Source organism: Thrips palmi, unplaced genomic scaffold, assembly GCF_012932325.1.
Source record: "Thrips palmi isolate BJ-2018 unplaced genomic scaffold, TpBJ-2018v1 HiC_scaffold_10, whole genome shotgun sequence".
NCBI classification, from domain to species: Eukaryota; Metazoa; Arthropoda; class Insecta; order Thysanoptera; family Thripidae; genus Thrips; species Thrips palmi.
The window spans coordinates 12,014,253-12,027,972 of NW_023144621.1; the positions used below are offsets into that span (position 1 = coordinate 12,014,253).

The 13,720-nt window shown below is 54.7% G+C and overlaps 3 protein-coding genes and 2 non-coding genes across 5 annotated transcripts; 2 read left to right on the forward strand and 3 right to left on the reverse strand.

Annotated features, from left to right (window-relative positions):
• The first annotated feature begins 641 nt into the window (after window positions 1-641).
• Window positions 642-10,422, forward strand: LOC117638970. Its single transcript, XM_034374225.1, has 10 exons — window positions 642-955; window positions 5,977-6,170; window positions 6,260-6,449; window positions 6,517-6,779; window positions 6,855-7,143; window positions 7,221-7,511; window positions 7,604-7,773; window positions 7,852-7,986; window positions 8,634-8,729; window positions 9,634-10,422. Exons 1-10 carry the CDS (start codon window positions 850-852, stop codon window positions 9,973-9,975), a joined length of 2,076 nt encoding a protein of 691 aa, XP_034230116.1. The 5' UTR covers window positions 642-849; the 3' UTR covers window positions 9,976-10,422.
• Trnap-agg lies at window positions 2,691-2,762 on the reverse strand. The gene has a single exon. It is a non-coding gene; the product is annotated as a tRNA-Pro (tRNA).
• Trnap-agg lies at window positions 2,922-2,993 on the reverse strand. The gene has a single exon. It is a non-coding gene; the product is annotated as a tRNA-Pro (tRNA).
• Window positions 10,423-10,434: 12 nt separating the features above from the next.
• LOC117654348 (platelet-activating factor acetylhydrolase-like) lies at window positions 10,435-12,696 on the forward strand. The gene is made up of 9 exons (XM_034400935.1): window positions 10,435-10,477; window positions 10,818-10,909; window positions 10,991-11,105; window positions 11,221-11,513; window positions 11,606-11,719; window positions 11,813-11,904; window positions 11,992-12,174; window positions 12,253-12,392; window positions 12,484-12,696. Exons 1-9 carry the CDS (start codon window positions 10,435-10,437, stop codon window positions 12,579-12,581), a joined length of 1,170 nt encoding a protein of 389 aa, XP_034256826.1. The 3' UTR covers window positions 12,582-12,696.
• A 31-nt stretch (window positions 12,697-12,727) lies between these two features.
• LOC117654350 (50S ribosomal protein L27) lies at window positions 12,728-13,676 on the reverse strand. Its single transcript, XM_034400939.1, has 3 exons — window positions 13,477-13,676; window positions 13,083-13,246; window positions 12,728-12,989 (listed from the first exon to the last, which is right to left on the reverse strand). Exons 1-3 carry the CDS (start codon window positions 13,538-13,540, stop codon window positions 12,783-12,785), a joined length of 435 nt encoding a protein of 144 aa, XP_034256830.1. The 5' UTR covers window positions 13,541-13,676; the 3' UTR covers window positions 12,728-12,782.
• Between the last annotated feature and the right edge of the window lie 44 nt (window positions 13,677-13,720).

Genomic DNA, 13,720 nt, shown 5'->3' on the forward strand with positions numbered 1-13,720 from the left:
CTTCCCAGCGCCTGCCCGCTGTGCGTGGGGAGGGAACCGAGGGAGCGACAACGACACGCATGCGCACGCCATCTAGCGGACGAGTGGGGAGGCTGCCAAGCGCTCTTCACGTCGCGCTCGCGACCCCCGCGGCGCAGCGGCACGGGGCTGCGCCAGCTGCGCCCGCTGCGCCCGAATCCAACATCTTTCGCGTTTCGAATGCAAATTCAAAGTCCGGGGAAGTCCCGGCGCGTGGGACTCAATCGATGCAATGCATCCGCTGTGGACGGTGTGGAATCCGAGTTTCAGCCGTCGGCTACAGCCGCCTACACACACTCACGCGTAGTCGCGCCCACACACGCGTGGACGAGAATAGCGTGTGGACTCATAACAGTGTGCACTCGCAGCGAAGAAGACGGCGCTGCTTCCTCCACGACAGGTTTGTTTTTCCGCTTTCCATGACGCGGGAAGGACACTGGCGGCGTTCTGGCGGCGCGGTGACAGTTTTCGGGGACCAAGTAGAGCAGCAGCCTGAGTGCGTCATCTCCCCCGCGACCTGCACAGCGTGTTGGCGCGGGTCCAGCGCGAGAAAAAAGCCGAGCGGCTGCACTGCAGGGGCCCGACTAGCGGGCTGTAGTGCGCCGGGCAGTGCCGGTGGGCGGGCCGCCTTGACAGGACGCCTCGAAGCAGTGCGTCTCGCAGCCCTCGCTCACCGCGACATCGCGAGGGCCTGCTTCGCCGCGCCCAGCAAGCCACCGCCGCCACCGCGTGCTGCAGACTGATTCCGAGAGTCGCTCTGTCTCTCTCGCACTCGCGGGGCGTGCCGTATAGGTGCGAGAGCGACAGAGCGATGCGGCGCTGCCGCGTGACATGACGGATCCCCTCGGAAGACACCGACCGCGGCCTGCTCCTTATTCCTGGCCGCGTCCGCCGCGTCCGCCGCTAGCTGCTGCCGCCCTGCCGCCATTATTCGTCAGTGAGTAACAGATGCGGTCCGCCGCGAGGCTGCCGTAGGCTGCCGTAGCCTCCCGCCTCGATGGATGGTCCAGCCTGCTAACTGCCGCCCCGGCCCGCCACGCCCCGCCAGCGCGTCCCGCTCTCCGCGAAGAAGCACCAGCTTCCCTCCAGTTTACGGGTTTACCGGCCGCTTTGAGGCGTTCTCGCTTTCAAAGGACCCGCCCCGCCTCGCCCCGTGTGAAGTTGTTCCGGCGGGCATACTTCCAAGTGGCTCCGGTAAAGCGCAAAGCCGTTCGGCCCGCGGCCTGCCTGCCTGCCTGCTCGGTCTGCCCGGCCCGCGCCACTTGGATCCAAAGACGCCGGCCTAATTCGACGCCATTCATCAGTGGCCAGCGGCCAGCAGTGGAGTGGTGGCGAGAGGGAGGCCTCTCTTTTGCACTCTTGGGGCGCCCCGTTTGGGTGCGAGAGAGACGGGCCGCCGAGACCTCTCGTTCGGAATCAGCCAGCAGGCAGGCAGGCAACCACAAAGTGCTGGAACTGGAGTTGCCACTCCTTTCCCTGACGGCCCTTCCACGGCCCTTCCGCGACTGACGCAGATGTGACCACTCGAGACCGCGACCGCACCTGCACCTGGTGCGCAGCGGCAGCGAGGCAGCGAGCGCGCGTCTTTCAAAAGATGCGCATTAGTCTTGAGCGGACGAATCTGCAGTGCCGCCATGGAGGGCTCGAGTGGCCCGGTAGGCCCGCTTCAAAATTAGCCAGAATTAATGCTCCGCGGAACTCCGCCAATCTGGACGTGGCGCGGATGTTGCCGACGAGACGGGACTGTCCAGGACCGTCTTCGAGTCGGCCAGGCGCCAGGGAGGCATCCTGTTTGGGGAACAAGACGAGTGGCATATCGAGAATCGAGGCCCGGGACTCGTCGGTCCGTCAGCCATTTCCCATTCTCACCCCAAAGGTTGGCTGCGGCTGCGGCTCGCCTTGCGTGGTGCCGGTTGGGTGGCCTATCCACCAGGCGCCTGGAAGCACGCTGCGCGCAGAACTGAAGACGCATTTTGGCCATCTGTGCTTACTTGTGTTGAGTCATGTGTGTGCTGGGGCCGGTCGGTCGAGTAGAAGAAATTCTTACTCTGAGATAAGTCCTAAAGGGCACACGCCCTACCGCAACCCTTGTTCCTGGACCTCTTCCCACAGCGACGGGCTACGCGCACGGACGAGGAGGGGCCATGGGGGCGAGATTGCTCGTTAGTGTTGGCAGGACTGCAGGGCGGGGGACAGGGAACACAATCCCCGTCTCAATCTGCTCCTCTCCGCACCTCCCTCCTTCTCTCTCGCTCCTTGAGCTCCCGCGCCAAGTGACGCGTCAAACGGCGGCGAGTGGACTGTGAGTGGTGAATGGTGTATCGTCCGCCCGGCCGGCCCGGCCGCCCCCCTCGGACTCCACGTGCTTCGCAGTGCTGCAGTGCTGCGCACGCTGCGCAGTGCGGCCCGTGAGGGTGGCAACAATGCGGCCAGACAAATTATCGGCATTACTCTTGGTCTCCGTTCCGGCCGTTCCTCCGCCCAGGACCATCCTGGAGCCGTGCGCCTTGGCCGCCTTGGCCGCCTCGGCTCGCCACACCAGGGCCGCTATCGCTAATTAGTCTCTGGAAGGGATGAGAACGCGAACCGCCGCAGCGAAAATGATGAAATTTTAGCAAGCATTGGGCGTCACTCACTCCCCTGTAGCCGATGAAAGCGGGGATCCAAAAAATGGGTCCGTCCGGGATTTGAACCCGGGACCTCTCGCACCCTAAGCGAGAATCATACCCCTAGACCAACGGACCGCGATGAACATGACCGCTACCGTGAGCGGTCTGCTGCATGCGCCGCGGTTCTCCGCAGCGAAAAGCGCGCGAGCGGTGGAGGGGGAATCAGGTCACCGTCGATCCACCGCGCCGTGCCGCACCGCTCAGCTCCGCGACTTTTGCAAAGTGAAAAAACAAGGGTCCGTCCGGGATTTGAACCCGGGACCTCTCGCACCCTAAGCGAGAATCATACCCCTAGACCAACGGACCGCTGTGCCGTGATTGCCGCCGGACGCGGTGCACTGTCCGCGACACGTGGGCCGATCATTCCCGAGCGGCGTCGGGGAAGGGAGGGGGAAACGGGTCGGCGGCGCTGCTTCGCCCAGCGGCCCAGCGCCCATAGTGCCTGGTGAACGTCAAGCGAATTGGACGAATACTGCAAATCAATGTACTATGATGCCGCTTTGCACATCGATAGTTGGGGCCAAAATAAAGGTTTTGACCCGCAGAGGCATTTGATCCGTCCCTTAGGAAAAAAGTTATAACGGTTTGAAATTAACATGGCGCCTTACGGGGATTCCGGGTAGGCAACCCGCCGCACACATCGGCAGTTTTCGCGCTGTCCAGGTTTAATTTCGATCAAAAATGGCATTTAGAATTGGAATTTTCGAACCAAACTTCTAGCGTCGCTTAGGGAGGGTCCATAGAGCACGCTCACGTTGATAAACCGACAATATCAATCTTGACACGGAATTTATAAGCTCTCAAAGTCAAAATTTCCGGAAATTTAACACAGCGGTGTTCAAAACCTTATGACTCAAGATTCAGCCACCCAAAACCTTGCCTCTTCGGGTCAATCTGTCAAGTGGAGTATCAGGAACAACCCCCTGGTTGCCGATTTTCGCTAGGACCTCTAGATCTCGATTTTTGGTCGATTTTGTGCTGAGAGAGCATGGCCCGGAGCGGCGCGGGCTGGTCCGGCCGGCGCGGCGACAGCGCGATGAGCTCTTTTCGGAGACTTATTGCGAGGAGCAGGAGTGTCGGTGACACTTGCACGCTCTGGCTTTCAAACTAGGTCACTCTTACTACCGATCATGAAATTTGGGGCCACGTGGGGCACGGGGGCCGTCCCTAAATGAAGGCCCGAAAAGGGCGGATCGGACGGCCAGGCCAACCGGCGTGCGGGCCGGCGCCGGCCGTTGTAGCGCGATGCGCACTTTTCGGAGACTTATTGTGAGGAGCAGGAGTGTCGGTGACACTTGCACGCTCTGGCTTTTAAACTAGGTCACTCTTACTACCGATCATCAAATTTGGGGCCATGCGGGGCACGGGGACCGTCCCTAAATGAAGGCCCGAAAACGGCGGATCGGACGACAAACCGGCGCGCCGGTCGTTAGCGCGATGCGCACTTTTCGGAGACTTATTTTGTGGTGCACGAGTGTCGTGCGACACTAAAATGCAATGTCGCACTTACCACAACTTACCAAATCTGGAAGTTGGAAGGGGGGGATAGTGACAGGAGGACGGCAGTGTATGAAGTTTCTTTCTGAAGGTGTCGATATCATTTTCTTCTCGTGCTAACTTTATTAATAATTATTGAATTTGTCAGGAATATCTTTTGGATACAACCTCTAGTGCAGCCCCCTGCGATTCCTGCGCGTCGTACTATGGTTACTCGTTGACCAGGGGTTATTAATTCATTAATGTACTGTCTTCCTCATTTTGCTGGTTTGGAATTAATTGATCTTTGCTGCTGGATTGTCCGGATCCTGATCGTCTGACTGGAAGTTAACAGGATCGGCAGGATGGCCCTTTTTCGGCCTTCATTTAGGGACGGTCCCCGTGCCCAGCTCGGCCCCAAATTTGATGATCGGTAGTAAGAGTGACCTAGTTTAGAAGCCAGAGCGTGCAAGTGTCGCCGACACTCCTGCTCCTCAAAATAAGTCTCCGAAAACTGCGCATCGCGCTACAACGGCCGGCGCGCCGGTTTGTCGTCCGATCCGCCGTTTTCGGGCCTTCATTTAGGGACGGTCCCCGTGCCCCGCATGGCCCCAAATTTGATGATCGGTAGTAAGAGTGACCTAGTTTAAAAGCCAGAGCGTGCAAGTGTCACCGACACTCCTGCTCCTCACAATAAGTCTCCGAAAAGTGCGCATCGCGCTACAACGGCCGGCGCCGGCCCGCACGCCGGTTGGCCTGGCCGTCCGATCCGCCCTTTTCGGGCCTTCATTTAGGGACGGCCCCCGTGCCCCACGTGGCCCCAAATTTCATGATCGGTAGTAAGAGTGACCTAGTTTGAAAGCCAGAGCGTGCAAGTGTCACCGACACTCCTGCTCCTCGCAATAAGTCTCCGAAAAGAGCTCATCGCGCTGTCGCCGCGCCGGCCGGACCAGCCCGCGCCGCTCCGGGCCATGCTCTCTCAGCACAAAATCGACCAAAAATCGAGATCTAGAGGTCCTAGCGAAAATCGGCAACCAGGGGGTTGTTCCTGATACTCCACTTGACAGATTGACCCGAAGAGGCAAGGTTTTGGGTGGCTGAATCTTGAGTCATAAGGTTTTGAACACCGCTGTGTTAAATTTCCGGAAATTTTGACTTTGAGAGCTTATAAATTCCGTGTCAAGATTGATATTGTCGGTTTATCAACGTGAGCGTGCTCTATGGACCCTCCCTAAGCGACGCTAGAAGTTTGGTTCGAAAATTCCAATTCTAAATGCCATTTTTGATCGAAATTAAACCTGGACAGCGCGAAAACTGCCGATGTGTGCGGCGGGTTGCCTACCCGGAATCCCCGTAAGGCGCCATGTTAATTTCAAACCGTTATAACTTTTTTCCTAAGGGACGGATCAAATGCCTCTGCGGGTCAAAACCTTTATTTTGGCCCCAACTATCGATGTGCAAAGCGGCATCATAGTACATTGATTTGCAGTATCCTTTGACGTTCACCAGGCACTACCAGCCCAGCGGAGCCCCACGCACCGTCCGCGAGGCGCACTAGGCGGGGCCCCCGTCGACGGCGACTCTCTCCGAGTCCGGGTGCGACGGCGGTGCGTCGGAAGGTCGGAAGAGTGTTTGACGTCAGTACACACTCACACAGGCGGCATGAAAAAGTCGCACCTCTATAGTCATTGATTCCGCGACGTTGCGTAATTGGCACTCAAAAAGAAAGGGACCGCTCTCGCCAGCGTCGCATCGCATTAGCATGGCCAGGCAGGGAACACACTCAGCTACAATGCAATACTCTTCCCCACAGTGGCCGCGGCGACCGGGCGCCACGCCGACGACGTGGACGTCGTCGAGGACATGCTGCGCGAGGACAGCGACCCCGCCGGCCCGCCGGCCCGCCTCACTGTCGACGCCGTCCTGGGGCGCCACCTGGTGGCCGGGAGGGACATCCACGCCGGGGAAGTGATCCTCCGGTGCGAACCCCTGGTCATGGGGCCCAAGGCAAGTGGCGATGGGACTCCAGATTCCAGCGTAGGGGCACTAGCCGTGTCCGCCAGCTTTCTGATGCGCGGTGTTTCCTTGTTTTGCAGGTGGCGGGCTGCCCTGCGTGCCTTGGTTGCAACCGCGTCCTTGCCCTCAGCTTCGCAGCCTTGACGGCGTCCTCGCTGCACAAGTGCGCCGAGTGCGGTTGGCCGCTGTGCTCTGCAGCGTGCCAGCACGTCTCCGCGCACACCAAGGAGTGCGCCGTCCTGCGGAGGGTCCGCGTCGCCGCCGACCGCCGTAAGCTTTGTCGACCCGTTTCCGAGTGTGGAAATGAGTCTGCAGGGAATGACATTGTTTCTTTTAGCAGTGCCGCCGGCGCACTGGTACGCCGCCGTGCTGCCGCTGCGCTGCCTGCTGCTGGAGGGGCGTGCGGGGCGCGCCGTCAGGACCCTGCAGTCGCACCTGGAGGAGCGGCTGCGCGACGCGCCCGCCTACCGCGGCCAAGGGGTGCAGCGCCGGGCCGCCGCCTTCGTCGCCGAGGTCCTGGGGACCGGCGAGGAGGACGCCCTGCGCATGGCGGCCACCCTCGACACCAACGCCTTCGACGTGAGCAGGGACGGCCTGGAGGTCAGTCGGTCCATTTCGAACGAAGCGCGGAAACGGCGCTAAAACTAGCAACTGACTGAGTCGAACTGGTTCCAGGCCAGGGCGCTGTACGGCTCCGTGTCCATGCTCTCCCACGACTGCCGGCCCAACGCGCGTTGCGCCATGCTGTCCGGCGTGGTGCTGGGCGTGGTGGCGCAGCGCGACATCGCCGCGGGGGCCATCATCAGCATCAGCTACTACGCGGACAGCCTCCGAGGGTCACTGGCGCGCCGGCAGCACCTTCGGGCCACCAAATGCTTCGACTGCGCCTGCGCGCGGTGCAGGGACCCCACGGACCTGGGCCTGCACCTGGACTCGGTGCGCTGCATCCAGTGCCGGCAGGACGGTGCGGACGAACGACGCCATGCCGGGAGTGACGCTGTAGCCGCGCGGCCTAACCGAACCTGCTTCTCCTTGGCGTAGGTGGGACTTCCCTGCTGCAGTCCGGCGCACCGCTGGACCGCACGGCCGACTGGCGCTGCCCGCGCTGCGGCTTCACGCTGTCCGCCGACCAGATGGCCATGGGGCACCGCCGGCTGTGCGCGCAGGTGGCCGCCCTGCGCCTGGAGGACGCCGTCGAGGCCGAGGCCTTCCTGGCGGAGCACCTCGGGCCGCGCGGCCTCCTGCACGCCACGTCCGCCCACGTGCTGCGCGTAAAGCAGGGGCTGCTGGGGGCGGCCTTCGCGCACATCCCCGGATGCACGCCGCAGCTCAGTACGTGCTGCAGCTGCACTGCAAAAACAACACAAATTGGGAACTCTTGAAAATGCCGAAATAACCCGTGGGCCGCGCGTTGTGGCACACAGGCCTGAGCGACGACCAGTTGGAGCGCGCCATCGCCATGAGCGAGGAGATGCTGGGCGTGGCCGCCGTGCTGGAGCCGGGGCTGAGTGTGCTGCGGGGCAGCCTGCTTCTGCGCCTTCTGGGCCTGCTGCTGGAGCGCGCCAGGCGGGCGCCAGCCACCACCAGCACCAGGGTACGAAAAACCATCGAACATCTCGTGCCCAGTGCCCACGTCGCTGAAGTACTCCAATCTTCGGCGCCTTTTTCGCAGGTCGACGTCGACGCCGCCCGCCGGCTGTTCCGCGAGGCGCAGACCATCTTCATGGACCTTGAGACCGAGGAGGAATTGCGGAAACGGGGCGCCATGATGGAGCAGTGGATCGACGAGCACGTCGTGCTTCCGAAGGTGCGGGTTTTGGATTTTCCACGGCGCCAACTCTTTGTCCGCCACGCCCACCGTGTCGCGTCTCTGTCCCTCCCACGCTCGAGGGCTATCTATGCCCCCCCCCCTCTCCTCTCCCTCTGCTAATAGCCGCCTTGGGCCTCTTCCTGTAGGCGAGGCAGATTAGACAATGAGCAACACCCGCCAAGTAATCGCCCAATCGTGTACTACCGCGCATTCCACGCCGCCAATAATTACTTTATACCGTTCTCCGTTTCTTGCAGCGTACAGCAAGCGTGCAGCGAGTAACGGAGGGACCAAGAAGGGCCATTGCGGGTGGCAATCTTTAGGCAGCCACCTGAGGTGCGTGTTCCAGAGAGAACAGGGGGGTCAAAACTTGGTCTGGGCCAAGTTTCGACTAAATCACTCGTTTTGAGGACGCACGTTTGCTTCCTTTGGCCTTTTCTGTTTTCCCTGCGTGCGCTTGCTTGATACATGGCGCCAAGGGCGGCGCCGCTTTCCATCTAGGAGCGTGCGTCGATGGCGTGTTTCTGCAGCGTTTCGTCGCACTGTCTCTCTCGCACCTACGCGAGACGCCCCATGAGTGCGAGAGAGACAGTGCGATGAAAGCTATGTTGGAATCTCTGTTGAGGCCGGCGCCTTTCTTGCAGTGTCGCTGCACGCTGCGCTGCGCGCTGTACGCTGCACGCACTCATTGGCGCGAGCAGCGCAAGCGCGGAGAGTGTGGAGGAGTACAGAGTGCAGCTATTCGCCCCGCAGAGCCCCGCCAGGTGGCAGCACCGTCGGTGCCAGATTGTGGTTGACACTGGCTGCACTTGCTCTCGCGACGCGTCTGTGGCCTGTTCTGTCTGTCTAGGCGGTGCACAGTGCATCGTAATTTTGAGAATATTAGTATAAATTTTGACGATCAGTGCGGGTCAGGCATCGCGGATGTGGTGTGTGGTGTGTCTGAGTGGCACTCATCCCGGTAAAACTTATTTCCAAACGTTGCACCGAACCGGCCGGTTTATCGGGACGCGCTCCGACGCTCTTTCGTGAAATCGAATATTATTGAGAGTTTATGCTAACTAGACAGCATATACTCGCAATCCGACGTAACATTTCACGTAGAATCAATTGATGTGGTCGGTTTTGCAAATTGTTGGAGGATGTCAAGAATAAAAGTGGATGTGAAACACGCGGTTAGGTTAGGTGGCCCGTGGCGTATTTTCGCAGATGTTTCGTTTTGCGTCAAATGCCTGTCGCGTTTCGCGCCGTACTGATCGACGGTATTCCTTCGAATTTTAAAATAAAATTAGCGTGCACTCCACGCTCCTAGTCGAAAAATCTCCTCAAACTTCGCCAAACGTTTTTCATTTCATGCGGACAGCTGACAGCGATGTTTCACGGACGGAATAAATAAACATTTTACTCTTTATCTCCACATTCCATCACAGAACAGAACTTAAACCACTTGGTATTCGTCCCGAAACTTCCTTCCATGGCTAAAAGAAGGCAACAAATGAATATAAACTTCGTATTTCAAGCTCTCGCAAGCCAAGGCACCCGGCTGCTGCGGAGCGTCCATCAGGTGTGAGCGCTGTGTCGACCGCTGTCATCGAGCTTCCAAGACTGGCCGCCAGATGTCAGCCACTTTGCTCTGCGGGGCGAATTGCGCCTGCAGCCGAAGCCGACGCAGGTGGGGTCCGATTCGCTTATTCGCCAGTGTGCCAACCGTCGTCTGCAGCAGCGCGCGCAGCCTTCCCCCGCACGGCTGGAACCCAAATCCGAACCAGTTGCATGCAGTCGCGGGTTACACAACTCCCAGCACGCCAGCGCGCCGGTACAGCGACGCGGCGCTGGAGTCTGGAGATCTGGCGGGTCGGTCCAGACGACGGGACGGCTTGGACGAGACAGCTGGGCTGGAGTCTGGGTCCGCGGCGTCTGGTCGGCTCCGAGAGGGAAGGTTCTTTGACCTCCCGTCCCCGCCAGCTCTCGCCGTGCTGCAACTGACCTCCCCACACCATAGCGCCCCGCTCGCTACGCCCCGCCAGGCCCCGCCAGGTGGGTGCCAGTGCCCCCCGGGCCGCCGCGCCGCCGCCCAGCCTGCGTTGCCTGCGTCTGCGTCGGACCGTCGGACTTCACGACTGCACCGCGCGGGAGAGAAAGGCTTTCCCTCGCCGGACGACCCGGGGTCCGGACGGCTGCCCGGCCCGTTGCCTGAGCCTGTTCAGCGCTGGAGTTTGAACGCGCCGCGCTCGTCCTGCTCAGGACTCTGCCCCTCCTTCCACGGCGCCACGGGCCTGGCTAGCCTGGCAGCCTGGCCGCTCTAGCCGACCGTTTGTAGTTGTAGAAAGCGATGGCCAAACTGCAACTCTCCAGCTCCAGCTGATTCAGTGACAGTGGCTTTGAGCGGGGGATCTTCATTCCGTTTTCGTCCTGTGGAATCCGGCGAGTGCTTGAAGTGTCATCATGTTTTGGAGACGTAAAACTTGTCCCATTCCCAAGGCGTCTGGTAAGAAAAACAAAGACATGCTTGTCAACACTGTTGTATTGTTTATTATCCCATGAATTCAACAGGTGGATTGTGTGCTGCTCAGCCTTCAGCTTTCTATCATCCTTTAGCTTTTAAAGCTCTATTTGGATGAGTTTTCTATTTGCCTAACCTCATCTCCTGAGGTTTTTATTATGCAAATGATGATGATCATACACTTTTGATAGTTTTAATTTTATTATCATTTCATAAATACTCTCATTAAATAAACTGACATGCATTTACCCTTACCTGTAATGTCTTTCACATGCAAAATGAGCTGTTAGAAAGTAATTTTCTTTTTCTTTTCCCACCTTTGTAGGTCCGTACGTCCCTGGTTGCGTAGATGTGATGACAGGGTATACCCCTGAAGGTTGTTTCTTCCGACTCTTCTATCCATCTTCATTGGAAAAAGTATGTACCCCACACCCCACCCACTTTTAAATTTTTTAAAAATATTTCATAAGCTTATTTTCAATTTTTTTTTTCTCTCAGACCAATGAAGATAAGTGGGTTCCATGGGTTGATGATGTAGCTTACACACGAGGATTTGCTTTAATTCTTGGCATCTATTCCTTTATGCTTCGATTGTATGTCTGGCTGGTGACAGGTTTGTATTTTATCATATGCCAAAAATAATTTCAATCAAGAAAGCAAGACTTTAAAGAATATAAAAATTTATTTGAAAAAATTGTAAAGTTAATATTGTTGTTGCTTCCTGCCAGGTACTCCATACATTCCAGCTGTAGAGGCAGCACCATTGAGTAAAAGAAAAGAAAAATTTCCTGTAGTGGTATTTTCCCATGGTCTTGGGGCTTCCAAATTTTTTTACTCAGGTACCTATACTGAGTTGGCTTCCCATGGCTTTATTGTGGCAGCCCTTGAGCACAGAGATAGATCAGCTTGTGCTACTTATTATTATGCATCTCCTCAAGATCACCTGAAGTCCAAACGGACATGGATTAAACATCATAAAATGGGTTTTGGTCCTGAAAATTTCCCAGCCAGAGTAAAGCAGGTATTCAGTTTGATTCCTGTTCCGCAAATATTTCAGTTTTTATTAAATACTGTCCAATTACCTGTTTTATTGAAAAATAAAATTATTCACAGCTGAAAGTACGAGCTACAGAGTGTAGTCGAACCCTCGACCTGCTAGAACAGCTAAATGTAGGACAAGAGATTAAAAACTTGGCGTCTGATGAGTTTTCATTGGAATCATTGAAAGTGAGACAATCTTCTTTTGGTTGTTGACTATTCTAATTTATTCTTTTTTTTAACCCTCCAAGACAGTGTGTGTAATCATGATTTTGTTTTAAGGGTCGCCTCGACTTTGATAAGGCGGTAATGATGGGCCATTCCTTTGGAGGTGCAACTTCTCTACTGACACTTTACAAAGATCCTAGATTCAAGTGAGCTTAAGACTTATTTGTATTTTTTTTACTGTAATACCTTTCAGAATTTTTTCATCCATTCACTTTTTTTTTTTTTAATTTTAGAGTTGGAGTTATTCTGGATTCATGGATGTACACACTAAAAGATGAGCCTGACATACCCGGAAGCATCAAGCAGCCGCTCCTCTTTATCAACACCGAGACATTTCACATTGACAGCAACATTACCACTATGCAAAAGTTTGTCAATGCTCCTCATGATGCAGAAAGAGAGCTTCACACAATCAGGTAAAATCTACTTCCATAGTTTGACCAATGATGTTTTTCCACCTTTTAATAACCATCGCATACTTTATTTCCTGTTAGGATGACAACACATGAAAATCAAACTGACACAGTTTTTATAGTTGGCTATTGGCTAGATTTTTTTATGAAGAAAATTGACCCTGTGTTAGGTTCCAAAATAAACCATGGTCTGATAATGCGCTACCTAAAGCGCCACATTGGCAAGTATCCATTCCATAGTTCCAGTTTCCCTCTTGCAATGCTCCTGCTCAAATATTAATTTTATTCAATTTCTTTTTTCTTGTCCTCTAGGGGTAGATCATTCCATTGATCTAAAAATTCTTGAAAGCCAAAGGCAACTTTATGTTGATGACTTCATTAAGAAGAGCACAAAACCACGTCGTTCCTAAATTATCAGCAGAGCAAGGAAGAAGTTATTTGTTAAATTGTCTACTGTTAATGATTTTGTCAAAGATGTGATATTTCAGCATTTTTATAATAAATATTATGTTTAATTGTTTGAGACATTGGAGTTCTTTAAAAAACAAAAATCAAATCAAGACAATAGTTCCTACTTAATATTTATTGATGATAGTTACAGTTTGACAAAATTACACTGCCTCTATGAGCTTGAAACGGTTGTGCTGTGGCTCAGGAATAACATTTATATACTTCTTATAAATAGGAACATCATCTGGACGTGGTGGCAACAATCTCTGAATCCATGTATGGTTCCAATCTGGTTTGGCTACTTCTGTGGAAATAACTACTTTCCCAGGTTTAATTGCATATATAGTTCCATTCTTTCCAAATCCAGCCTGAGAAAGTGATAAAATACAGTTTTCGCTATTACTGTTAGAATACTTTTACAGTAAATGAAAAAACAATAGACTAAAAGTTGTTCAACTTACGTTCAGCCCTGGGAAAAAACGTAGCGTAAGCTGAGTTGCGAGAGGTGTTCCGGCTGTTACATATACACCATCATTCTTCTTCAGACCTCTGTATTTCTTTTTCCTTGGCTTACCCTGCCATCTTGCACCAGAGCCAGCCTTTTTAGAGGCTAATCGAATCCCACCTAAAGTAAATAAACATACATGACAAAAGTGAGTTGAACTTTTACGGTTCTGATTCATTCTTTACAAACAGCTTAGCTACACACTACCACACACAAAAATCCAACATAGAGAAAGTCAAAGAGAAAATATCACCAATTTTTTACACTGAAGGTATATAGTATAAATTTAAAACAATTGTTTTAATCTCGTGAAAAGGTTCAAGACTACTAGGACATGGATATAACATTACCGTAGTGTTCTAATAACTGCACGGGAAGCGTTGTCAGCTTGGACAAGCTTGGCAGGAAATTCATTGTTCAACTCCCCGACGGAAGGAAGCCTTATAGAGAACAAAAACGAAAGTAACAAGACTTCATCCAAATTTGCAGTTACAAGCCCCCACTGCAGTATGAGCGAGTGTGAGGTTAGAGGTTAGGTTGCCTTTGTGTCGTCTGCAGCTCGTATGAGAAACTCTGTAGTCCGTATGTGTGCTA

Excerpts from the sequence above, each read along its gene's own strand:
- LOC117638970 (XM_034374225.1), top strand. The coding sequence starts at position 850 with ATGACGGATCCCCTCGGAAGACACCGACCGCGGCCTGCTCCTTATTCC. Across the intron at positions 6,780-6,854 it reads TGAGCAGGGACGGCCTGGAG|GCCAGGGCGCTGTACGGCTC; the intron begins GTCAGTCGGTCC and ends AACTGGTTCCAG. Across the intron at positions 7,774-7,851 it reads CAGCCACCACCAGCACCAGG|GTCGACGTCGACGCCGCCCG; the intron begins GTACGAAAAACC and ends CCTTTTTCGCAG.
- LOC117654348 (XM_034400935.1), top strand. The coding sequence starts at position 10,435 with ATGTTTTGGAGACGTAAAACTTGTCCCATTCCCAAGGCGTCTG. Across the intron at positions 11,905-11,991 it reads TACAAAGATCCTAGATTCAA|AGTTGGAGTTATTCTGGATT; the intron begins GTGAGCTTAAGA and ends TTTTAATTTTAG. Across the intron at positions 12,393-12,483 it reads CTACCTAAAGCGCCACATTG|GGGTAGATCATTCCATTGAT; the intron begins GCAAGTATCCAT and ends CTTGTCCTCTAG.
- LOC117654350 (XM_034400939.1), bottom strand. The coding sequence starts at position 13,540 with ATGAATTTCCTGCCAAGCTTGTCCAAGCTGACAACGCTTCCCGTGCAG. Across the intron at positions 13,247-13,476 it reads GCAGTTATTAGAACACTACG|GTGGGATTCGATTAGCCTCT; the intron begins GTAATGTTATAT and ends TATTTACTTTAG. Across the intron at positions 12,990-13,082 it reads GTTTTTTCCCAGGGCTGAAC|GCTGGATTTGGAAAGAATGG; the intron begins GTAAGTTGAACA and ends TCACTTTCTCAG.